Here is a 27,500-nt window from a genome sequence, read left to right as displayed (position 1 = left end):
TTTATTTTGAATATATGATCTGGCGTTGTTTTGGCGTTGTTTCGAAACTGTTTGGTATGAGCATGTGAGTGTGTGCAAGCTCGTATGTGTGCACGCTCATATGTGTGCACGCACTTATGTGTTCGTGCTTATATGTAAGTATGTGCGTCCATATGTGTGTTTGTAACAATTTCGTTTATATCAGATCAGATAGAGACTTTTTAATTAATTTATTTACGTTCATATTCCGCATCATATGTGTGAACAACACATGCAACCACGGGCAATTGTAAGGCCCTCATCTACGTGTATTTGGTGTTTAAAATTGGTTGCGTTTCAGTTATGAGGACCGACTCCTGTATTTGTCGCAAAGATGCGTCACCGGGGTGTCTAGACAGGATTTCTATGTTAATTCTGTCCAGTACACCACCATGTTGTTCTTTGGCATGCTGGTAGAGCACCGAGGTTTGTTTTTGATTATTATAGTCCCTCCAATGTTCGTTTACACGTTCAGCCAAATTTCTTGCCGTCTCACCTATGTATGTGGTGTTTCTGTTTTTACACTCACCATCCATACAGCTTATTTTGTAGACTACATTTCTGGCTTTGCAGTTGGCACCAGGACTATTTTTGCACACAATGCAACTCTCCTCAACACACCTTGTTCTTCTGAAGGGATATGTTTTACATATTATTGATCTAATTGATCTCCCTGGTTTTTCTATAACATTTATCCTCAACTTGGTACTTTTGAGGATTTTTCGAAATCTGCGGGCCAGTTCTCCGTGTGGCGTGGCGTCCACAAACATTACTCCCTGGAACTTGTCGGTATTGTACCACGTGGTCTTTTTGTTTGTTTTGTTACTAATCCTTTGTAGTCTATTCCACTGTTTGTTACGGTATCTAGGTTGTGTTCCATTTGTATCTTTGACAACAATCTCCTCAAATTTCTTGTTAGCTCCTCTGTATACCCGGATTCTATCTTTCTGGCTGTATCCCGAAAATTGCATGCGATGCATGAAGTCTTGAATATGTTTTTGCCCCTCCCATGGACCGCACAGGGGGGATATGTTTTTCATTATTCTAACCAAATCGGCTACTAATATATTGATTTTCACACTGTGTGATAGAGCCGAATTCTTATGGATAACATACTTTGAAGATATAGGTTTCATATAATGTGAGTGGAGGATTTGAACTTTGTCATTAATTGTTTCTAGCCAAAGTTCTGTGTCAAGTACTGGGAGTCTCATGTTTAGGTGTCTTGTTGGGTAATCTATTGTTACTTTGATGCTCTGGTGTATTGTATTAGCTATATTCTGGATGTTTTCCATCACGATCTTCTCGTTCTCTTCAGTCTGAATGTTTGATGGTGTTTTGACTACGATGTTAATGTCATCCACATATCTCCCGTATAGTTTGAGTGTTATTGAGTGTTCTTCGAGAGTTGTTTTCAGCTTTTTGTCCCACCAGGTCATGAATAGGCTTGCCACGTCTCCGGCCACACTGACACCAATAGCCGCTCCCTGGACCTGCATGTATAGTTTTTCATTGAATTTAACTATATGGTTCTGCAGGGTGGTCTTCAGACTTGCACCTACAGCATGTGCAACCATTTTTCGTGTTTGGATATTATCCTCTGGGTCGTGGGTGGGTGTATTCCATCCCTTCCAACGCTCTGCGGTGGTTTTTCTAGCAGCTGATGTGATCGTATGTGGTCTACCTCGTCCTGACCTGGTGGGGCAGAATCTAGTTAGGTCGTGGTGATCTAAGTATTCATTATTATAAACGAGCTTTAGGAGGAGGCCTAGTTCCCTCGTGTTCACTTCACGGAAGGTTACTTCACTTACCGAAATAATTTCAACACATCTCTCTACGGCAAAGTCAATGTCAATGGATGGATAGAGAGATACTACATCCATACTGCCTATAATACAATCTGTCAGGTCATGGGAGCAGTTACATTCATTGACTCTGCTGAGGAGGTCCTCAGTGCTTTCACAAACATCAGGAGGCATCTCGATGTGTGGTCTTAATATCTGTGAGAGGAAGAATGACAGCCTATAATTGCTGGCAATATTGGCACCACAAATCGGTCGACATGGTGGGCCCATGATAGGGTCTGCAATGGGTTTATGGTCTTTTCGTAACCCATAGAGTGTAGGAATGTCGTTGTTGGATGATGCAAAGTTCTGTGCTGTGCGTCTCTTAGGTTGGAGTATGTTACACCACATTCCCATGTGTGCATTGAGAATTTTCTCTACTTTTTCATATTCTTGCGGTGTAACTTCTCTCATATCTTCTATATGTTTTTGCATCGTATGGGTGTAGTTTTGCAGGCTGTCTACCGATATCCTGCCTGATTTGTCTGTAGGGAGGCATACTATTTCATTGTTTCTAACTCTATGTTTTAGTTTTCGTATGCCCATTGCAGCTACTGTACCGAGTTGGTGGGCCTCTGCTTCGTTTTGTGTTGGTGCAGTTGCTATATAACGTGTTAATGTTTTCTTGAGTCTGCTTCTAGCTAAAGAGATCATGGCTTCTGTTTTATCATCTGTGTATGGCGAGATGCATACTCTTTTGTTGAAAGGTAAATCCGTTGGATAGATTCGGGTCATATCATAGGATTTGTCAACCGGGTTATAAAAGAGATTTTTTAAGGTGTTGTTGTTGCCATTGTTGTTATCATTGTATGTGTGGCTGCTGTTGTTGCTGTTGCTGTTGTTATTGTGACGGACGTTGTTGTTGCTGTTGTTCCTGGTGTGTGCGGTGCTGTTCGTGTGGTTGTTGCTATTGCTGTTATCATTGCTGTTGCTGATGGTGGTAGTGTAATCATTATTGTTGGTGGTGGTGGTGGTGGCGGTGTAGTTATTGTTGCCATTTCCATTGTTATTGTTGGTTGCATTGTGAATATTATGCGTATTACTGTCGTGGTGGTTTCTTACAACTGAGTTGTTGTTGTAGTGGTGTCCTAACCTCCATCTAATCTTAGTAAATGTTTTTTCAATCTCAGATAGACAATTGATCTTACTGACCTTGTTATACACTGCATATTTCGGTGGTAATCCTACGGCACACGCTTCATAGACTACAAAGGATTAGTAACAAAACAAACAAAAAGACCACGTGGTACAATACCGACAAGTTCCAGGGAGTAATGTTTGTGGACGCCACGCCACACGGAGAACTGGCCCGCAGATTTCGAAAAATCCTCAAAAGTACCAAGTTGAGGATAAATGTTATAGAAAAACCAGGGAGATCAATTAGATCAATAATATGTAAAACATATCCCTTCAGAAGAACAAGGTGTGTTGAGGAGAGTTGCATTGTGTGCAAAAATAGTCCTGGTGCCAACTGCAAAGCCAGAAATGTAGTCTACAAAATAAGCTGTATGGATGGTGAGTGTAAAAACAGAAACACCACATACATAGGTGAGACGGCAAGAAGTTTGGCTGAACGTGTAAACGAACATTGGAGGGACTATAATAATCAAAAACAAACCTCGGTGCTCTACCAGCATGCCAAAGAACAACATGGTGGTGTACTGGACAGAATTAACATAGAAATCCTGTCTAGACACCCCGGTGACGCATCTTTGCGACAAATACAGGAGTCGGTCCTCATAACTGAAACGCAACCAATTTTAAACACCAAATACACGTAGATGAGGGCCTTACAATTGCCCGTGGTTGCATGTGTTGTTCACACATATGATGCGGAATATGAACGTAAATAAATTAATTAAAAAGTCTCTATCTGATCTGATATAAACGAAATTGTTACAAACACACATATGGACGCACATACTTACATATAAGCACGAACACATAAGTGCGTGCACACATATGAGCGTGCACACATACGAGCTTGCACACACTCACATGCTCATACCAAACAGTTTCGAAACAACGCCAAAACAACGCCAGATCATATATTCAAAATAAATGGAAGTGGAGAGACAAGTTACTGAAGAGATTGCAAGAGTGCAATGAAATAATTTAACAAAAAACTATATAAATTAATAAAGGACTGAACCAGTGCGTGTGTTTATTACCGGCATAATGCCTCTCCCAAGGTTTAATTGTATTTCTTTCAACACACGTATCCACATCAAGAATCTTGCACACGAAATACACATACGAAATATATATATATATATATATATATATATATATATATATATATATATATATATATATATATATATATATATATTCTTTCTTTTATTCTTTTACTGGTTTCAGCCAGTGGCTGGAACCATGCTGCAGCACCGCCTTTCGGTGTTTCGGGGCCTCCTTTAGGTGGTGTTTTTGGTGAAGAAGGGAGTTGGCCGGAGCTGCTCTTCTTTGTGCCTCTAGCTGTGATGTGGGCTCATCTGAGTTTGCAAGAATTCTGGCTCAATTATATCTCTTGTGACTCCAAATGATGTCATCTGTAGTGCAGCATTATACTGTCTAATTTTGTTTTCGAAGTGCTTGGAATCTTGGTCAGTTGATGACAACAGTTTCTTCAATGGCTCTTGAGGTTGGGGAATTGCAGGAACTTTAACCTTTCCACAACAGAACAGTGCAGGTGTCTCTCCAGGCCACTTCCTTGCTTTACAATATATGCACTCAGTTGTCATTGCACCAATGGAAACTCTAGTGTCGTCTGTATATTGAACTGCTAGATCACAATTGAAAGCTGCTTCATAGAAGTCGCTTCTCTGAGCTGTTGCAAGTGCTCTTCGTTCTGCAGGGGATATCCTATTCCTTGTCAGTCGTGCATACTTCTGTTCATCACTTTGAGATGCTCTGACTTTTGTTGTACACAGTCTGTTCGTTTCTTGGCGTGCTTCTCTTTCTGCAGCTGTCTCTGTTTCCCTGGATAGAGATATTCTTTTGGCTGACCTTGATATTGTAGACGAGTTTGATATTTTCCTTCTAGGCATGGTTATATACGTATACAGAAATACACGAGTGCAGAAGATAGTAAACAAGGAAAATAACTTGGTAACGGAAATTATGTTTCTTAAGACAACAAGCAGAAAGTAAATAAGAAATTTTAACGGAAAATAAAGTATTCTTTTCTACTCTAGGCACAGCCCGAAATTTTGGTGGAGGGGCCAGTCGATTGGATCGACCACTGGTACTTTATTTATCGGCCCGAATGGATGAAAGGCAAAGTCGACATCGGCGGAATTTGAACTCAGAACATAAAGACAGATGAAATACCGCTAAGCATTTCACCCGGCGTGCTAACGTTTCTGCCAGTATTGTAAGGGTTGAAGCGAAGTTTGTCACTCAGTGAACCAAAGAGCCAGTATCGATGGAACCAGGAAAATACCGTCAACAGCAGAAAAACACAAAACCGTACGGATTGAAGTGAAATTTATGAAGACACTTCTTTCAGTAAATTATGAATTTACTTACATCAGTAATTGTGAACTTCTTTCTATCAGTAATTTGTTTATTTGTAAAACAGCGATTGAACAGCGATTGAACAGCGATTGAAAACAATAACGATTGAAGTTAAAGTGAAAAAACATTGGCGTTTGAAAACTGAAAGTGAAAAGAATAGCGTCTGAAAAATGAAAGCGAAAACAATAGAGAGTGAGATATAGAGAGAGAGGGAGAGAGAGTGTGTGCGTGAGAGAGAGAGTGTATGTGTGTGTGTGAGAGACAGAGAGAGAGAGAGTGAGAGAGAGAGTGAGAGAGAGAGTGAGAGAGAGAGAGAGAGAGCTAGTTAGACAGACAAATAAGAGAAATATAGATAGATAGATAGATAGATAGATAGATAGATAGATAGATAGATAGATAGATAGATAGATAGATAGATAGATAGATGTAGAGATAGAGACATAGAGATAGATAGAGACATAGAGATAGATAGAGACATAGAGATAGATAGAGACATAGAGATAGTGATATAGACAGAGAGATATGTTACAGAGAGATAGAGATATATAGAGAGAGATGGATAGAGAGATATAGATAGAGAGATAGAGGGAAGGATAGAGCAGATGGACAGAGAGATATAGAGAGATATAGATAGAAAGATATGTTAGTTACTGACGTTAGAAAACTGGAAGTAAATATTTTTAAAACTTTCAAAGATGTGAAGAGGTCAAATTATTCATGCATCACAAGTACGGATGCTATTAGTAAAGCCGTTTTCGCGTGAAAAGCGAATACACACATCCCTATTTTATATATTATATATACATTTTCTTTTACTCGTTTCACTCATTTGATTGCGGTCATGCCGGAGTACCACCTTATGGGATCTTAGTCGAACAAGTCGACCCCATAGCTTATTCTTTATAAGCCTAGTTCTTATTCTATTGATCTCATTGCCGAACCGTTAAGTTACGGGGCCGTAAGACACACCAGCATCGGTTGTCAAGCGATGGTGTGGAGGACAAACACAGAAACAAACAATGTGTGTGTGTGTGTGTGTGTGTGTGTGTGTGTGTGTGTGTCTGTGTCTGTGTGTCTGTGTGTGCGTGTGTGTGTGTGTGTGTGTGTGTGTGTGTGTGTGTGTGTGTGTGTGTGTGTGTGTGTGTGCATTTGCAATATCCCTGCATATCTCGCATCTATTTTCATTCCTCCACTTCATTCTCTATTTCATATCTTATCTAAATTAACTATTGCTTAACCATTTTCTCACACCGTCTCCGATGAAGGGATATAAAAAATATCCTGGAAACAGCTGTAAGACCTATTTATAAATGTTCTAAAATCTTCACAGCCTTGGTTTTTTATCTCATTCTGAAAAAAAATTTTAAAATGTATACACGCTGATATATGACCTACGTTGGACTCCTTATTCGCATAATCACCGAACCTGGAGCTTAACTATGGTCTATCCATAGCACTTACTCAGCATTACCTGACACCTATGGGTCTTACTGACACCATTACCTCACATAACCTCTCTCTATGTATATGTGTGTGTGTGTGTGTGTGTGTGCATGTATATTTAATATATACATATTTAATATATACATATATGTATATTATATATATCATATATAAATATTATAAATATGTATGTATAATATGGTGCAGTTTCTTGAAGTTAAAGATGGACGAGTTGATAACGTCGAGACTTTGGTGTTTTGAATCTTGTTGCAGAAGTGAAACTGTCGACATGAACAGCTCAGTCCCACTTAGTTATTAGAAAATGCAACAAAGCTATATAAATCCCGATTGGAAGCAGCTCTGAAAATTATCGATTCTGCTAATGGGAAATGCGTCGTAGCCATGGGGGTTATTGCTGCCAGTATAATGAATGCCATGGATATAAGCAATCAACGCTGTGGAACGCTGTGACAGTACAAACCATGTGTGTCTTATTACCGTCACTGTTTATCTTTTAAGTATTGTAACTAGTCGTGGTCAAGACTCTATATGTCTCAATACAGTTAGCAAATCATTAACAACAAGCAAATATTATGTTTGAGCGAATGAGTGATGTCACTGCTCGATATAGAGATCTTAAATTCGTGTTGCATCAAACACTGTTTTCTGTATTCAGTTTAGTTTCAATGTTCTGATCTATTTTTATAAACTTCAGCATTCTTCTATGACAAAGTTATATTTTTTATTTCTAGGTGTTAAAAATGAGAGACAAATGCACCAACTACCCACAGGAAGTAAATCAGTTTCAAGTCATATGCGCTAAAGATAGGATTGAATTTTGTACTGGATCAGTCCTTATCTGCAATTTCCGGTGTGCTGTGCACGAGAGATGTGTTTCTCCCAACGCTGGATAGTTAGTTTATTGTTGGCAATTTACCCGAGAGAAGAAACTGGTGCAATCCAACAAACCACTTAGCAATTTCAAATTCACTGACACTATCACGGTTTATAACAAGGTGTAGTTATATAGTACGGCTTAAGTACAGCTAGGCGTACAGGGCATTTGTGAAGTTACAAGTCAGCTCTAAAATGACAGATTCTTGGCAAGCATGTAGTCGAAGTAACACTTAGGTGTAATCCACAGGTCTATGACTACGTATAGTTGTGCTTGGTAATTCAACCACCGTAGATATATCACAGCGTATGTGATAAGGTACGAAGTATTGTCCACTCAAGTTTAGTCCAGCACCTAAATCTCTATGCGATCGTTTGCGCCTGACACCTGGTATTTAAAAGATGACAAAATACATATTTTGAATTATATCTATCTTTGAAAACAAAGGCCTTATTTAATCCTTAAGCCTGTGTCGCATTAAAAGAACCCCTGTGCATTAAATACCTACTTAATGGTTGGCAATCATATTCAACTTCGCATGATAGACTTTCTACACTGACCTAATAAAACCTGTCCTTTTAAAGAAAAAAAGATAAAAACATGAAAAAGGAAACAACATAGAAATTCAACGTATTCTGTGTTTAGCTGGGGTTTTTTTGTTTTGTTTTGTTTTTTTGGGGGGTGGGGGTTCAATACATACCAACTTGGAGACTGAGTGGTTCTGTCTTCTTTTGTTCTGGCATTTGAATTAAATCTCGCGAAAAAAAGCTCAACGTTGTCGAGTTAGATGACGTTGTGATCGTTGTATGTGAGAGTTTGATAGTTGAAGAATGTTCGTGCTGATTTTCCACCATATTTAAAGGAAAGCAATGACGGTCCCAATCAGTGAAGTAACTCACTCAAACAGAGGAAATAACCGGTTTCGACTTGTTCCATCGTTTCTGGCTTTCTATCTCCCAGAACAGAAATATCGCCTGACAACATAAAACAAATATACAAATAAAGAATATCATAGGGCAAATGAGACCAGTAAATAATATGTGTATATATACACACATTCATACGCGCGGGCGCACGCGCGCACACAAACATATATACATACATACATACATACATACATACATACATACATACATACAAACATACATACATACATATAGAGAGAGGGGGAGAGGGAGGACAGAGGGAGGACAGAGGGAGAGATGGAGGAGAGAAGGGAAGAGAGAGAGGGAGAGAGAGAGAAAGGGAGAGAGGGGGAGAGAGAGAGGGGAGAGAGGGAGAGAGAGAGGGAGAGAGAGAGAAAGGGAGAGAGAGAAAGGGAGAGAGAAAAGGAGAGAGGGAGGGAGAGAGAAAGGGAGAGAGAGAGAAAGGGGGAGAGAGAGAGAGAGGGAGAGAGAGAAAGAGAGAGATGGAGAGATAGAAAGGAAGATAGAGGGAGAGAGAAAGAGAGAGAGAGGGAGAGAGAGGGAGTGAGAAAGAGAGAGGGAGAGAGAGAAAGGGAGAGAGAGAGAAAGAGAGACGGACAGACAGACAGACAGACAGACAGACAGACATAGACAGATAGATAGACAGATAGATAGATATATATATATATAGAGAGAGAGAGAGAGAGAGAGATAGATAGATAGATAGATAGATAGATAGATAGATAGATAGATAGATAGATAGATAGATAACTTTCTTTTATTAGCCACACAGGGCTGCACACAGAGGGGACAAATACACCTGTAGAGCTTTTCTTTAAAAAAAAAAAAAAGGCAAATCCGATCAAAAGGGATCGGTAGGGGCAAAAAAAAAAAGGTGTATCGTATATCACAGAAAATGTCAATTGTGTAAAATGGGGTAACATTAGGTTTATCCATGGAGAGAAAAACCTACGGAAAAGACCATGGTAACCTCAGCAGGGAATAGACACAATATTTTTTTTTTCTCGATTTATAGGATCATGCTCAAAGAGGTATCGTCACTCACACGCACCATCTTTGCTACATTCACCCACCTTTTAATGAAACTTTCACGAGACAAAAACTGTCTCTCTATTCTCACCTTCCTTTTCAAGTTGATGAGCGATTGGCCAGAGAGGTAAGTTGTCGTCTCTAATCCTTTCGCTCGGGTCCACCACACACATTCTTTCACCATGGCCACCAGTATGATGAACACTGCCTTGCCTTCCCTGTTGAGGGACGGTGGCGGAGCAATTTGCACAATAGACTCGGCTGACAGGCGGACTCGTCCCACACGTGACAGCAGCCGTTCGGCATAAGCCCACAGGTCGGAAATCTTTGGACACTGCACGAGTTCGTGCAGAACGGTTTCTTCGCTCTGACCGCATCTCGGGCAGGTCGGTCCGGTGTGTCTCGAACCGTCCCTGTACAGCTTATCCCGAACGGGTAATGCTTCTCGATAGCACTGCCAGGCCAGGGATCTCTGTCCATAGGTCCCGGCCCGAAAGTTGTCCTGAACAGGCGGGTCAGGTGTTCCTCGTCGACGCCCAGATTCTTCCCGAGATCGTTGTCGCACCTCCCCTCCACTAATCCTCTATAGAACGCTTTTGTGGAATCAAAGTTGCACAAGATTGGTCCCGGACGGCAGAGTTGCTTGAGAGCAACGCGACACTCGCGGTGCCATTCGCCGAGCCTAGGTCTCTGTTTAATCCACGACTACAGTTCGGCTAAGGAGACGAGCTGCGGGAAAGCGCGCCGCACAAACGGCGACCACACCTGTTCACCGTCGTCTATGAAGCGCCTGAGATGTCGCAGTCTCAGCGCATGTCTGCGCATCATCAACCACGGCATACCCAGCCCTCCATTGAGCGGCTGCTGACAGCAAATGGATCGCCTAACCATCGGAACGCTTCCCTTCCACAAGAAGCAGAAGAGTATGCGTTCCAGTTTGGTGATGGTAGGGTCTGGACAAGGCACGACAGTCAGACGGTATTCGATGACGGATGCAATGTACGCGTTCGCCACCTCCGCCCGACCTTTTAGGGATAGCTTCCTCTCGGCCCATTGCCGGGTGAGAGTGACCACCCTAGTCGTTATTTCGCCCCAGTTCTTCTCCATTTGGAGGTCCGGACCGAACCAGACTCCAAGCAATTTAACCGGCCCGTCGATCCAGCGTCCCACAGTGGAGACGCTGTTAGACGGCATGGGCTTGCTTCTCCAGGTGCCGAGCCGCAAGCCCACTGACTTATCCCGGTTAATTTTTGTTCCCGTTACCGCTTCGTATTCTTTTAGTCTCTCGCCGACCAGCTCGATGTGCTTTTGGCTCGACACTATGACGGTGACGACGTCCGCGTATGCAGACACGCTCGTCCCACATCCCAGCTCTCGTGGGATGCCCCTTAGCGTCGCCAGCTTCCGCAGTAGAGGCTCAAGAGTCAATACATACAGAAGGGCCGAGAGGGGGCATCCTTGACGAACCGAACGCATGATTCCGAAGGGTTTGGATAGATGACCGTTTACGCGAACTACCGAGCGGATGCCGCTGTATAAGGCAGCGATCCAACCGCGGAAGACGGGACCGAAACCAGCCGCTATGAGGACGGCTTCCAAGTAGTGATGGTCTACCCTATCGAAGGCTTTTGATTTATCCAAATTGATCAGCGCCCCACCCATGCCAGGTTCCTTAACTACCCTGTCCATGATGTAGCGGATCAGATGGAGGTTGTCATGGATACTCCTACCCGGCACGGCGCGCGTCTGCGCCCTGTCGACTAGTTTCTCGATGACAAGCGTCAACCTCTCGGTTAACACTTTGGCCAAAATTTTCAAATCTGCGTTGAGCAGAGTGATGGGCCGAAAATTATCTATGACGTTCCCCTTGTTTGGGTCTTTCTTTAGTAGTGCCACTGCTCCTCGCTTTACAAAGACGGGGGTGCTCCCGTTTTGCTGCCAGTTGCAGTAGACAGCTGCCAAGACGCCTCCAAACAAATCTGGCATATGACAATAAAGTTCGTAGGGCAGACCATCCAAGCCTGGCGACTTGTCTCCCTTGCAGCCTGCCATCGCATCCCGTACGTCCGCGGCTGTGATGGGTATTTCACAACACTCCACCTCTCTTGCTGAGAGTCGTGGCAGACCATGCAGGTAGGCACTAAAGTCTACTCTGCGTTCTGACCCACCAGTTGTCCCGAACAGTCGGGCAAAGTGCTGTTGAAAGGCCTCGCACATCCTTTCAGGCTCGAGTAATTCGCGCCCTTCTTCATCTGTCAGAGACCTAATGGTGGCTCTGTTGCCTCGTTGCGCCTCCGCTACTCGGGCCTCTCGGGCCGCTCCAACTCCCTCGTCCCTCAGAGCACGCATCCTAGCTCTGACAACGCATCCTTCGTGTTTGGCGTTGAAGTGTTGGTCGAGGGCCAACCTCGCCGCCACTACGTTGGACGCGATGCCAGTACTAAGTGCCTCTTCTAATTTCTTAACTAGGTCTCCCTCTATTCTATTTCGGTCTAACGATAGGGCCTTACTGTACCTAACCGATTCTGACTTGATTGCTAGATAGATAGATAGATAGATAGCTAGATAGATAGATAGATAGATAGATAGATAGATAGATAGATAGATAGATAGATAGATAGACTGACAGACAGACAGACAGATAGATAGATAGATAGATAGATAGATAGATAGATAGACAGACAGACAGACAGACAGACAGACAGACAGATAGACAGACAGACAGACAGACAGACAGACAGATAGATAGATAGATAGATAGATAGATAGATAGATAGATAGATAGATATCTTTTTATTATAGCCACACAGGGCTAAATACAGAAAATGGACAAATTACAAAGTAGAGCTTTTCTTGGGGGGGGGATAATTTTGATCAAAAGGGATCGCGGAAAAAAAAGGTGGGGATTTCGATCAAAAGGGATCGCGGGAAGAAAAAAAAGAAAAAAAACCGGGGGGGGGCGATCAATAGGGATCGTGTATCACAGTCGATGTAAAAAACGGGGAACAGATTAGGTTTATCCGTGGAGAGAAAAGCCTACGGAAAAGACCACGGTCACCTCAGGCTTTTTTTTTTTTAAAGGTGCATGAAAGTAAGTACCTTCTCTCTTTTTGTCTCTTTTTGTTACAAGTCTATGCTTAAAATGGTGTCGTCTTTCATTCTTACCATTCTTGCCACATTTACTCATTTTTTATTGAAACTTTCATTCGACAACACTTTCCTCTCTATCGTCATCCTCCTTTTCAAGTGGTACTTGAAAAAGTTGACGAGGGACTGACCAGAGAGGAAAGTGTTTGTTTGTAGACCTTTCAAACGCGTCCACCACACGCATTCTTTTGCCATAGCTATCAGTGTTACAAAAACCGTTTTTCCTTCCCGTTTAAAGGAAGGTGGCGGAACAATATTCACGATAGACTCGGCTGATAAGTGGGCTCGTCTCACACGCGACAACAGCCGTTCGACGAAGGTCCACAGCTCTGAAATATCTGGACACTGCACGAGTGCGTGCAGAACGGTTTCGTCGCTCTGACCGCATCTCGGGCAGGTCGGTCCGGTGGTTTTCGAACCGTGTCTGTAGATCTTCTCTCGAACTGGTAGTGCGTCTCGATAGCATTGCCAAGCCAGGGATCTCTGGAAATTATCCATAGACCCCGGCCCGAACGTCGTCTTGAAAAGGCGGGTTAGGAATTTCTCGTCGACACCCAGGTTTGCCCCGAGAGTGTCGTCAGACCTCCCCTCCACTAGTCCTCTATAGAACGCATTGGTCGTTTGGAAGTTGCACAATTTGATCCCGGACGGCAGAGCTGTTGTAGAGCTTGGCGACACTCGCGGTACCAATCGGCCAGTTTCGGTCTCTTCCTGATCCATGTTTGCAGTTCGGTGAGTGAGACGAGCTGCGGAAAGGCGTGCCTCACAAACGGCGCCCACACCTGTTCACCGTCGTCAATGAAGTTCCAGAGATGCCGCAGTCTCAGCGCATGTCTGCGCATCATTAACCACGGCATCCCCAGTCCTCCATGTAACGGTTGTTGACAGCAAATGGATCGCCTCACCATCGGAACGCCACCCTTCCACAGAAAGCGGAAAAGTATGCGTTCTAGTTTCGTGATGGTGGCATCGGGACAAGGCACGACGGTCAGGCGGTAATCGATGACTGATGCGATATACACATTAGCCACCTCCGCCCGGCCTTTTAGAGATAACTTTCTCTCAGCCCATGTTTGGCTGAGTTTGATCACTCTACTGGTGATCTCGTCCCAGTTCTTATCCATTTGGAGGTCCGGACTGAACCAGACCCCGAGCAGTTTAACCGGTCCGTCCGTCCAGCGTCCCACTACGGAGTCACTGTTGGACGGTATGGGCTTGCTTCTCAAGGTGCCGAGTAACAAACCCACTGACTTTTCCGGGTTAATTTTTGCTCCTGTCACCGTTTCGTATTCTTTAAGTGTCTCGCCTAGCATCTCGACGTGCTTTTCGCTCGACACTATGACGGTGACATCGTCCGCATATGCAGACACGCTCGTCCCGCAACCCAGCTCTCGTGGGATACCCCTCAGTGTCGCCAGCTTCCGCAGTAGTGGTTCGAGCGTCAATACATACAGAAGCGCCGACAGGGGACATCCCTGACGGACCGAACGCGTGATGTCGAACGGTTTTGACAGGTGACCGTTTACCCGAATTACCGATCGGATGCCGCTATACAAGGCAGCGATCCAACCGCGGAAGACGGGACCAAAGCCAGCTGCCCTGAGGACGGCCGCCAGGTATCGATGGTCGACCCTATCGAAGGCTTTAGATTGAGCTAAATTGATCAGCACCCCACCCATGCCAGGATCCTTAACTACCCTGTCCATGATGTAGCGCATGAGGTGGAGGTTGTCATGGATACTTCTGCCCGGTACGGCGCATGTTTGCGCCCTGTCGACCAGTTTATCGATGACAAGCGCCAACCTCTCGGCTATTACTTTGGCCAAAATTTTCAAATCTGCGTTGAGCAGAGTGATGGGCCTGAAATTATCTATAAAATTCCCCTTGTTTGGGTCTTTCTTCAGCAATGTCACAGCACCTCGGCTCACGAAACCGGGAATTCTCCCGTTTTGTTGCCAGTTGCAGTAGACTGATGCCAAGAGGTCGCCAAACAAGTCTGGCATTTGACAATACAGCTCGTAGGGTAGACCATCCAATCCAGGCGACTTATCCCTCGCGCAGCCCGCCATAGCATCCCTTACTTCAGCAGCTGTGATGGGACCCTCACAACACTCTGCCTCTCCCGCCGAGAGCCGCGGCAGGCCGGTCAGGTAGGCAGTGAAGTCCATCCTGCGTTCCGACCCACCGCTCGCACCGAACAGTCGAGCAAAGTGCTGTTGAAAGGCCCCACACATCCTTTCGGGTTCGAGCAAACTACATCCCTGTTCATCGATTAGAGACCGAATGGTAGCTCTGTTACCGCGTTGCGCCTCCGCCACCCGGGCTTCTCGCGCAGCTTCGATCCCTTCGTTCCTTAAGGCACGCATTTTAGCTCTGACGACGCAACCTTCGTGTTTGGCGTTGAGGTGTGGGTCGAGGGCCATCCTCGCAGCCAAAACGTTGGTTGCGTTGCCAGTTGTAAGTGCCTCTTCTAGTTTCTTAACTAAGTCTCCCTCTACTCTATTTCGATCTATCGCTAGTTCTTTACTAAACCTAATAGATTCCGATTTAATTGCCATTTTCAGGGCAAACCACCAGCGGTTGTTAACGATGGCTCCTGTTAACGCCCTCTTAATTAATTCGCTAATCCGGTTCCTGTAAACCTGCCGCGCTAAGAGCGAAGCGTTCAGTTTCCAGTAACCGGGACTCTGCCTATGTGTCTTATCTAAGTCGAGCGTACACGTCACAAACTTGTGATCTGTGTAGCTGACTATTTTAAATTGTGGACATTCTACACTATCTCTATCCGCTGTCCTACATAGAACTCTATCTAGATACGATCTCGACGATCCGACGCGGTTTGTCCAAGTCCACGTTGGCACGTTCGGATGGTCGAGTCGGAACCTGTCAGACAAATGGAAACGTCTGAGCAGGTCTTTGAGGCATTTACATCCCCTTCTACTCCTATCCACTCCCACATAGTCTATATGCGTGTCCAAGGTAGCGTTCCAGTCCCCTACTAACAGTAAAGGTCGTGACGTTCCCAGGAAAACCTCTAGACGTCTAAGGAAATCCGCCCGACCCGTTAAGGACGGTGCATACACTGCCACCAGACGGAAAGCACACCCGTTTGTGCCATCGACGTCCAAGACAACCAGCCTACCCTCCGGGTCTAGGAATATTGGCCTTACTTTTAGGTTCAGACTCTTCCGAAAAAACACCGCGGTACCACCACCACCCATGTTTGGCAGACAGGGAGAAAAATAAATGTCGAAATGTTCGCCAAACATGGACTTGAGGGCCCGCGGGTTACTGAGTCTGGTTTCACTGATAGCTATGATTTCTATGTTCTGTGACTTGATGTCATTTAGAAGGTAACCTTGCTTCCAAGTTGACGCCAAGCCACGTACATTTACACAACCTAATTTAAGCATAGTTGAAGTCGAAATTTGTGTTTCATACACGACAGTAAAAAAGACAAGAGAGAAGGTTACTTACACGTTTCGAAAGTTTTAGCTTCCTCTTCTTTTGAAGTATCTTGGATGAGGTTTTTGAAGAGTTTCTTTGATAAATATTTTTGGAACCCCCCAACCGCATTCGGAAAGAGGGTTTTGAGTGTGTGGTGCTGCGTTTGTGTGATGTGAACTATTTTGATGTGTTTCGGTGGTGTAGTGCGTGGATGATTGTTAAGCTTATAATCATCTTCAGAAATGTTTGTTTGCGATATGATGTAGTCCATTAGTTTTGTGTTTTTTGTGTCTATCGCTGATAGCATTGTGTGTGTTTTTGTGATGTTGGTGCTGGTTTGTTTGTGCAAGGGGCTTTCAGCGGTTACATATTTCCCTGCTTTGCATGCATTTAATTTTGGGGTTGTTTTTGATCTTTTTTCTTTTGCTTCCTGTGGCTATTTGCCATTCTGTAGAACTTTCATCGTTAGACGAAATGTCTGACGAATCAGAAGCGGGTAAAGGCAAAGCATTTGGTTCTATTTGTGTGTTTGTCGATGGTGTTGTGGTGTGTGTGTTGTTGGGGAATTGGGAGTAGTATTGGTCTTTTCTTCGTTCTCAGTGGTTGTCTTCTTGGTTGTTGTTCTTGATGTTGGTGTTGGTCTGTCTTTAGTTGTTGGCGGTGGTGTTGTTTCTGTTTTTGACTCAGGTGGTGGTGTTGTTTGGTTGGGTTGGTTTGTTCGTTGTTGCCGTTCTTTCGTTTTCGCATATAGCTGCTTGATCAGTTGTGCATACGGTGGTGTGGGTAATAATGTTGGTGTTTTGGGTTTTTGGTTTTCCCGTGGTTGTTGTTGTTGTTGTTGCTGTTGTTTCGCGGCAGAATTGCAGTCCTTTTGGAAGTGAGCTTCACTGCCACATATGTAACAGCGTGGTCGTCTGCCTTCCACCACTACATACAGCCTTTGCGTTGATGGTAACTTTATGTAGGTGGGTATTTTATTTAGTGACTCCTGGGTAATATGGAGAAGGATCTCCATTTTTTTACCCACCCACTTTTGCTTTTCAAAAACATTAATTTGCAATATGTCAACTTCCTCCATATCGACACATACGGCTGATGTTATCCATAGTGTGTCTACCGTGGGAGGAATATTTTTTATGATAACCCTTGTTACCCTCTGACCAAGGTAACTCGGTATCATTGTTAACTCTTCTGTCTTAAGAGTTAGCGTTGAGAATCGTTTCGCTAACTCTTCACTTTGAAAAATAACTTGCACATGGGCAAATTCATGCCACCAAGTTACATAATCCTTATATTGCCATACAGATCTCAAGCATTTCTCGATCTTTTCCGTGCTTGCTTTTTCTGTTTTTTTTGTTTTGGAGTTTAAAATTTTATAAATAATTGTCTTTTTGTTTGTGTCTTCTAAAATGTCTTGTGGTATGTTGATCCGTACCTCGTCATTTTCTTTCGTAAGTAAAGCCTTTGTATCTTTTATCTGCTGTGCAGTAAAAGATACTACCGTCGTTTTTTCCCTTATCGCCTCGGCGAAGTTTGTTTTGATCTTGTTATTGTTGTTGTTGGTGGTGGTGCTGGTGTTGATGGCAGAGGTGACTGTTGCTATATTAGCGTTGTTGTTGGCGGTTGTGATGCTGGTAGGTGTTGTTGTTGTGGCAGATGGGTGACCTTCTTTTTGTGTACTCCTCTGACCTTCATATGAGTTACGAAGTGGCGGGAAATTTTTTTCATAATTTTCTTCGGCGTTCAGGCGTATTTGAGCAAATTGTTTGGCCATCATGCTCTTTCCTTTCTCTCCTTCCGTTGTCTGTGGTGAAAGGAACAAAAGAGGAGTGGAGTTGTTGTTGTTCTTTTTGTTATTTTTGTTCTTGGTGTTAGTGGTGGCTGCGATGTCGGTGGCAGTAGTGGTTTTGGTTTTGTTGTCGTTGGTGGCGGTCGTAATGGTGGTAGTGGAGGTGGTGAAGGCAGTAGTAGTAAACGCAGCATTCCTGGTCTCTACGTCTTGTGTTCGTTCATGCGGAACGACTTGTTGGTCAGTCTCCTTGCCTGCTATTAGAGGCAAATCGACCACGTATGAAGGCCTAGCCATATTTCTTTTACGAAATATGGCAAATAAGCCGGAGAAAAATCAAAAACTTTTGGAAATAAACTCCAGAAGGAGCCACTTCCTATTACAAAAACCCAACAGGGTCGAAGTGTATAGACTTATACACCTCTTCCACAAAAAATATTTTAAAACTGCAAAATTTTTGATATATAAAAGCCAACTTACTTGCGAGCCGATGCGACTAGCATCCGTCCAGATCAGATAGATAGATAGATAGATAGATAGATAGATAGATAGATAGATAGATAGATAGATAGATAGATAGATAGATAGATAGACAGACAGACAGATAGATAGATAGATAGATAGATAGATAGATAGATAGATAGATAGATAGATAGATAGATAGATAGATAGATAGATGTGTGTAAGTATATAGAAGGAAGTATATGTATATTTGTGGGTGAGAGATTGCAGTAATGTGATTATGTATTTTATGTAATGAATACATGGATCTATTCATATATGCGAGCGAAATCTGTGTAAGGAGCTGAGTATGTGTGTGACCGTTTGTGCGTATGTATACATACATACATACATGCATGCATGCATACATACATACATACATACATACATACATACATACATACATACATGCATGCATACATACATACATACATACATACATACATACATACATACATACATGCATACATACATACATATATGCATACTTACATAGAATGTATATAAGGGTGTATTTGGGGTGTGGGGTGGAGGTATATGCTTAATAAAATTCTTCGTTAAAATTTCATCTAGGAATTACATTTGTCGGCATGAATCATAAAATTATGAAACAGTTGCTGTCTCTAATTCTTACTTTTGACGCTTGATGGAATTGTGTGCGCTTATCTCAAAGAAGAGGATTGAAAAACTGCATTAATCAGCTCAGACGATTCCAACTGACTGACAAGTACTGACTGAACATCCCAAATATACCACTGTTGACAAGAAGTAACCACAATGGGTCAGCGAAGTCGTACCTACTTAAAGCGTATGTTAGGTTAGCAGATATAGTGTAGAGTACCCACATTTTAAACTGATCGGTTACACAGTCGACTTAGATGAGACTCATAGACAGTGACTTGGTTACTGGAAGTTGAATGCGTGTATCCTGTGGTGTAAAGATTGCAGGGACTGCAGTCGACAGGAGCAATCGTCAACATGTGGTGGGGCGCCCTTGAAAAGAGCAATTATAATCGATAGCGTTTGGTAAAGAGCAAGTGCTAGAGATGTAAATTAGAGAGAAATAAACTAGAGGATGAGCCAATTAGAAAACTAGAACAGGCGATTAGAACCGACGAGCAAGAATGGTCCTCTACTATTTCTTCAACGCGAAACATAAAGGTTGGGTTGTCAGGGCTCGTGCGCTAAAACAAGATGGAACAAAAGACGTTCAAAGAGCTCAAGTGGTGGAGGCGTGACGTGACAACAAAGCTACAATTCAGTCTTTGACAGACCAGGAGAGCAAGTGTGACTCGATTATAAACAGATGTGTGTGGCATTTCAGCAGTATTTTCTTCGACTGTCTGAAGCAAGCGATAAGTCAAAAAGTTGGTTATAAATTTTAATACCTGTTTTGACAGCCAGCCAAAGCCTTCGACGGACGACGCAGGACCCTGCCAAAGACCAATAACGGCAACTAAGGTGCAGGAGGTAGCGAGCAGTTCCGCAAAATAAATTGCTCGATTGGTGTTAATAAAGAGGTTGGGTCATGTAGTCCAAAAAGCTCAAATGTGTGCGATCCCCAGCAGATCCTACAAAAACCTCATAAAGGGGGTGGGAAAATATATATATGGCTTTGGTGGGAACCTAATCAAATTAAAGTTTTAGATATGGTCGACCAATACTTGACAGCAGTTCTAACAGCTGTCAAGTATTGGATCGATTTCGGACCCGTTTCCAGATGCTGGATCACAACAATGTATAGAAGCATTCGCTTGATGGTCAAAGTGAACGGCCATCTCCTGAAATCTTTTCCTATCATGCACTCGGTACGTCAAGAGTGTCCTTTCTCATCTCTCCCATACCAACTGGCTCCAAAGATATCGATGCAGAAGCAAGAACTATAGAGGAGCATCCATTTTGAGTTGGGACGCGAAAGAGCTATGTCGATGTATGAGGATGACATCACCGTAATGTTGTCGAGCACCACAGAAATGAAAGTATTCGGCACTATCATAAAGAAATATAATGCGATGACAGGAACAAAGATAAATCCGGACAAAACGGCTTACAGTTCGACACCTAAAGACACCGTGGAATAGCGCCGTAGATCGCCGGAGAGACGTGTCGCTTAAAGTGCTCAGTGTCTGATTTGAAAAGTGGATGAGGGGTTGGCTGAAGAGGAACTCACCCTTCCTCATCTTGTTAAAGGCAGGAGGTGGGCGATCTTCTTTATGAACTCAGCCAGTAGCAGAATGTATCCTACACGTGACGACAGCTGTTCGACAAAACATCACAAGCCACAATGCTCGGACAGTGCACGAGTGTAGAATGGTTCCGTCACTTTAGAGACATGTCGAACAGTCCTGCTTGGCGGCACTTCTGTGCCTGTACATTTTATCTCAAATTGGTAGCGCTCTTTGGTAGCACTGCTAGGCCAATGATATCTGAAAGTTGTCCTTAGTAGTCCCTAGCCTAAAAGTCCTTCGAAGTAAATCAGTTAGTTCGTCCTCGTCGACACAAAGAGTTTCCTCAAGAAACTCAATGCTAGTCCGGTATATATTGTTAAAGTGGAACTTCTACTGACTACATTGCCTGACTGGTAGAGGACGGTGAGCATTGATAACATTCCAGGTTCCAGATGCCTAATCTTGACCTTGGGTTTCAGCTCCGTCAAAGACATGAGCTATGGAAAAACGTACCTTGCAATTAGAGACCATAGCTGCACAGCGTCGAGAAAAATCTGAAGGCGGTGGAATTTGAAGATTGCGTATAGATGCAGGCATCTACTTGGTTGGGCAAAGTTGAGACAACTGAAGTTTTGTGTCAGTTGTAAAAGAGAAGGTATGTCTTGGAGCTTTGGAATTCAAAAGGCGGTAATGGGTGAGAGGAAGGTAGGATAAGGATTTAGTAATATACTGGGTTTGAGAAAAAAACATGCGTAGATGGTAAACAGTTGAGCGGTATGGGAGTAGTGTTGAAGGGAAGGTGGAAGGAGACAAGAGGTTACTCGGGAAAATATAAAATTGCAGCACATAATACCTAAAACATGAAAACTAAACTAAACATCAAATAATATATAAAATACCAAAATAAATGCACCAAGACCTTTAAGGAAGACTGTTCTCTTTAAGGGGATTTTGTGGGTGACAACGTCCACATAGTAATACAGTACCTTAATTATCCTTTAATACAGTTGCAAAAGTGCATATATTAAAGGTCTTAGTGTTAGTTGTATGCGAGTAGTACAGGGATTGTAAATAATTGAGTGGATCCTTTCCAATCAATTATTTTCCTAGCAATCAATTAATTTTAATTGGGATACAGGCCAATCAATTATTGCAATTAATTGTCAATTATTTTGCCGAACGTAAAAACACCATATATTTTGGAGTGTTAGCTTCCATTTAGATAAGAGCCAAAATGATAGGAAAATAAAAAGCACGTCTTATAGTTTCAAAAAACTTTATTATTATCAGAAAACATTCAAAATTCAATTTTATTTATTTAGAATAAGAAACAAACAACATGTATACTCTACATTGTACAATAGTTGAAAAACAAATAAATTGAAGGTCTTTAATTGAAAGAGTTTCTCAAATGTTCTAATATAGCAAAAGGTCATGAACGATTGCAGATTTCTGAAACTAGGTCTTCATCCTGGAAAGCGCGATTGACTTTTAGAAATAATTGCATTTCTAAATTCAATGGTGTTAAGTATTGCCGAAAATCATTAAAAGCCTAAGTGCTGAGCTGAAGAAACATTCCAAGATGTTGGACGCTGGTAACAAAAATCTACGTTTCAGATATTGCTGAGGTGAAATTTTATCTTTTTCGTGTTTTTCAAACAAATTGAAGCAAAATCATCTACAGGTAAATCAGACTGTTTTACGTGTCTGTCACCACTTTCAGCTGATGTAGAACAGCCACTTCATCCACAGTTAGCTCTGCTTCTGCATGTTAAAAAATTTTCACTACTCCACTTTCAAAATTTGGGCTGTGCACAATGGCTGCCGATGGAGGCAAATATTTTTTTAACTCCTCGTAAGGATACAATGCCAGAATTTCCTCAAAAAGAATTCGAGCATCTCCCAAATTTATTTCTGTTCTTTGCAAGGCAACTGTTACTGAGCGTAACTTTCCTAAAATGTCTTTTAGAGTCTGCGTGGAGTCAACAGAAAAATCAACCAGCTTTGGAACGCCTTGAAAAGAATCTAAAAACAGCTTGAGTTGGATGTGCCTCTCAATCATGCCATAAGTACTGGATCAACGGGCTTTATTTCTTTGTATAGGTTGCAAAGGCGGTTTTTCTCGAAGTTTACCCGCAAGTTTTAATGATTTTAGCTTTCTCATCAACATATTAATTTTATCAAGCAGAACTTTCCGCTTGTTGCGATAAGCAGAAACAGCTAGATTGAATTTATGAGAGGCACATCCAATCAATGGTATTCTACACAAATTCGCTATAGATTTGTTTACTTCAGTATTATCTCCGGTAATAGCTACAACATTTTCTAAATTTTTGTTATAGACACTTAACACATATTCTATAAATTCGACATAATCAGAAGCAGTGAATGATGTTTCACTTACCATTAGCGAAAATGCCAACAAAACATTACAATAGTCATTTTGATAATTGCACGAATAAGATGCAAAATGTCCGATGAAACGCGTCGAACCCTTAGTCCAACCGTCGATTACCAACGAAAATTTACTTGGACGTTCATCAGATATTTTCTTTTCCACTTTCAGTTTCTCCGTGTATTTCTTTAAGGTCACATTTGTCATACTTCCCAAGTCTGTGTACTTACGAGTCAGTGGGTCTTCAGTAAAGGAAAATGGTTTTAAACCAACACATATTCATTCAATCCAACCATAAACATGACTGACCAAACTACTTCTTGGTGAAAGAAAACTCGATAAAGATGGTTGTCCAGTTGCTTGTGTAGTAGAATATTCTGGATGCTGGTTTTTTATATGATTCATAAGATTTGTCCATCCAGTTCCTTTTTTCTGGGTGGTCAACTTTTTTCCACACTTGCATTTCCATACATGTTCACTGTCTGTTTGGTTTAAATATTTTCTGCTCGTTTTCACACGGCATGGGTTAATTTAAAATAAAAGATATTTCGTCACAGTTTAAAATAGAAGATAGCGGGGTTTTCCGAAAATCCACCCATGGGCGTTTATTTGGATGGGCGTTTATTTGAGGTTAAAAGTTGGAACAGAGTTAGTGTTCTTGTTTGCATTCTGTTTAGGCGTTCATTTGCTCTACGTCTGTAGATAAATTCAAAGTATTTTTATTCCCAATAATGGAGTTGAAAGAAAATATTAAAACGTGTTCAAGATCATATACCCTTAGTGAAAAATTGAGTGCTATTAAACGAGTGAAAGAACATTCTGGCAATTTATCTGCTGCATCAGGCGACAGGTATTGATTGAAAACGATTGAGAAAATGGTGCCCAAAAGAAACTGAGTTAATCCATATGTCAGAAAAGAGGAGGCGCAGATCAATTGGTGGAGGTAGAGGACCAGCACATAGAGATCTAGAGATTGAACTCTTACAGTGGATTGTTGTTCAGCGTGCAAATAATATAATTGTAAATTATTACCATTTACGGGAATATACTTTTAATTGGTAAATAGGTTTGGAATTGAAATGAACAGCTTCAGATGTTCTGATAAATGGATTTTCAATTTCATAAATCGGAATAAACTGACTGTGAGAAAGATTATATCTGATGGTCTAGCAGACAATAAAACACTTGGAGAAAAGACACAAATCGCCAGTGACTGCCTAGATAGCATTCCAGTATTAACAGCAGATAAGGATACTGACCAGATTTATAATATGGATGAAACACCTGTATACGTTGACATGTTGAGTTCAACAACCATAGATTTTGTTGGCAATAAAAATGTAGATACTAGCCACTGTGGTTTTACTGCTGTGTTGTGTGTTAATGCTGCAGGAAAGGTGTTGAAAACAATTATTATCCTTAAATGATTGAAAAATGTGCCTAAAATCAAGGTCCCAAAGAATATTTACTTAACAGTCTCCAAAAGGGGATCAATTACATATGAATTCATGCAGCTGTGGGCTGACAAAGTGTTTGGGCAGAGAGCAGCACAACTATTCCATGCTCAAAATTCAGTGTTATTCAGGAATGAATGCTCAGTGCACAAGAAAACAGAGCTCCTAAAAGTGTTCAAACGTAGGAATACAATTCTCAAACTTATACCTCCTAAAACATCTTACTTGCAGCCGTTAGACGTATTAATTATTGGTCCTTTCAAGAAAGCTCTTCGTGCTGAATGGGAGAATTAGTTTTCAAATGGCAAAAAGGAGTATACAAATAAAGGATATCGTAAAAAACCTTCTTATAAAGAGATAGTGAACTTTGTAACCCAAGCTGTTGCCACTTTAAATAAAAGAACTACAAAGCGTGCTTTTGAATGTTGTGGAATTGCTCCTCGCGGACAGACTGTAGAACATAGCTTCTTAAACTCACGCTTACAAGATGTTTTGTCTGGCCTTGAGATAAATGCACTAGATGCACATAATGACAAAATTGAAGAAGATGAGATACAAGTAAATGAAAGTTGCTCTGATGTGAATTATGGCCAAGCAACAAATGAAGAAATTCGTGATATTTAACTTGAAACTATTCGGTTATTATTCTACTATAAATGCCCAAGGACATTATTTGTTCATATGAGGCTTCTATTCAAGCTTTCAACAGTTTAATTTTCAATATTTCCTAATAGATCCATTGCTAACTTCAGAATATTTTTTAATATGCTACTTCTTTTAAGGCTGTTTCAGTTTCTTTATGTCTATATATCTTATAACTGAGACGATAGAAGTTCAATGGAATTGTATAAAATAAATATGGTTTTTGAGAATATCTTTGTTTTTCCTAGGTGAAATATTTTACTTGCATATTACCGCCCATGGGCGCTTATTATACGTGGGCGGTTATTTAAGCCAAAATAGTTTTGTTAAGTAGAATTTCCCGTTTAACAGCCCTGGGCGGATTTTCGGAAAACCCCAGTATTTCGCCACTCCACTGATGAAAGTCTTGTAACGGGTGTGATGTTGAAGAAGAGGAGGATGATGTGTTGGACTTCAAGGAAATAAGGACAGTGGTCGAAGGTGATGTTGACTCCAAATTTTATTTACCGTTACTTAATATGCATAGCCAAACCACGACGGGCAGGCGTGTATAAAATAATCGAGAGTTAATTTTTCCTTGTATGAGAGTGTATAATGTTCCTGCCGTTGTAGCAGTAGGAAAAAGATAGACAGAGTGATGTTTGTTAGAACGGCGGAAGTGAACAAGTGAGAGACAGGAGTGAGAAGCTGCATGGTGAAATATCATAGCCACCGATCACCACGCAGGAACGTTTTCTCTCTCCCTCTGTCAGTCTACCTCTAGTAGTCTGCTTGCCGCAAGGCTAGGGAGAATTTCTAGATTCGATTTCGAATCTCGGGTAAGACCAAAGGAGGTCTCTACAGTCTGATTCAGTTAATATGTTGGAGCGAAATTCAGGATACAACCGCGTTGCAGGCGAAGTTACGATTTAATGACTTGACAGAATGTGTGAATCATTCTCGGCAGTCAGAACCAAGAATCCCTCGACAGCGATTATTTGACAACATACACAATAGCCAATTCCCAAACACGACAGAATGTGTGAATCATTCTCAGCAGTCAGAATAATGCGTCAACACAATACCTCAAATTATAATCGAACGCTCTATTTTCCAATTGAACGTCGAATGAAGTGAGCCATTTGAAAAACTCTCGCTCACAATGTTGTAATTAACTGCAATTAATTGATATGATAGCAATCAATTATTTAATTGGCAGTACGACTCCAATCAATTCATTAGACCAACATATTGCAATTAATTTTTCATCAATCAATTTTTGATGGTAGTGAGGCCTGTCCTGACCTGCCTTTTGGTTGAATACATTTATAAGTTCCATAAATATACGTGTGTCACAAAAGTATATACGTGTTACATAAATATACGTGTGTTGGATAAATATAAATGTGTTACATAAACATATTTCTATGTTACATAGATAAGTATGTATCTGTGTGTGTTACGTGTGTGTTACATAAATAGGTATGTATGTTTCAAAAAGATTACCAGTTTTCAAGTGTAGACCATAACATGCTACGAAAGAAACTTGTAGGCATCGAGTACAGATAACACCTGTTTAAGGCTAAGAATAAGAGTTAGGAATTCGAGAGGTTATATCTGCTTAAGAGCTATTTTGAGTATTTACCTGAATATAGATAAGTTCTCTTAAAAGGATGCCCCCACTGCATGTCTCGACTCCTGTCAGAGTGCGCTCTGCGTTCTAGAACACGGAAGACAAAATCATTAGTGTGTTGCAGATAAAACCCAGTTGGTACTTAAAAGATCAACCCATTCATAGCGTTAGGCCTATCATTTTCGGTTAAAACTTTAGATACGGCCACAATACTTCTAAAATAACAGAATGCAAGTTCCAAAATATTTACAATACGTTTATATAATACAATTCTATGTGCATGCATACATACATAACATACATTCGCACGGATGGACGGACGGACGGACGGATGGACGGACGGACAGACGGGTGGACTTAAATATATTCCTGCATGCATACATCCAGGCATGCATGGATGATGCATGTATACATACATATATGTACATATATGTATAAATACTTACGTAAATACATACATACATACATACATACATACATGCATACATGTATGCATAATGCTTGCATACACATACATACATACATACATACATACATACATACATACATACTACAGCTGGAGTGGCTTCTATAATCACAATCAGAAATTAGATTATCAAAAGGAATATTCTACGGTCATAACTTGTCTGTTATGCTGTTCAGCTTTGCAATAGCCCTTTTGTTGTCTCTATTGC

The 27,500-nt window shown here is 41.7% G+C and overlaps 1 protein-coding gene and 1 pseudogene across 7 annotated transcripts in view; both read right to left on the bottom strand.

Annotated features, from left to right (window-relative positions):
• LOC106871658 (uncharacterized) overlaps positions 1-27,500 on the bottom strand; it is a 312,970-nt gene that overhangs the window by 230,143 nt on the left and 55,327 nt on the right. For 6 of the 7 annotated variants that reach the window (XM_089351062.1, XM_089351064.1, XM_089351066.1 and 3 more), the window contains exon 2: positions 8,417-8,690. The exons of the other annotated variant lie outside the window; for it this stretch is intronic. In XM_089351062.1, coding sequence (XP_089207188.1) covers positions 8,417-8,570 — 154 coding nt within the window. In that variant the 5' untranslated portion in view covers positions 8,571-8,690. The remainder of the gene's footprint in view (positions 1-8,416; positions 8,691-27,500) is intronic. 7 annotated transcript variants of the gene reach the window in all.
• Positions 22,156-27,500, bottom strand: part of LOC149136154 (uncharacterized) — a 16,922-nt pseudogene continuing 11,577 nt past the window's right edge.

Source organism: Octopus bimaculoides, chromosome 4 (assembly GCF_046866305.1).
Source record: "Octopus bimaculoides isolate indiv1 chromosome 4, ASM4686630v1, whole genome shotgun sequence".
NCBI classification, from domain to species: domain Eukaryota; kingdom Metazoa; phylum Mollusca; class Cephalopoda; order Octopoda; family Octopodidae; genus Octopus; species Octopus bimaculoides.
The sequence above is the reverse complement of the archived record's forward strand: the minus strand, read 5'-3'. Positions and strand labels throughout refer to the sequence as shown.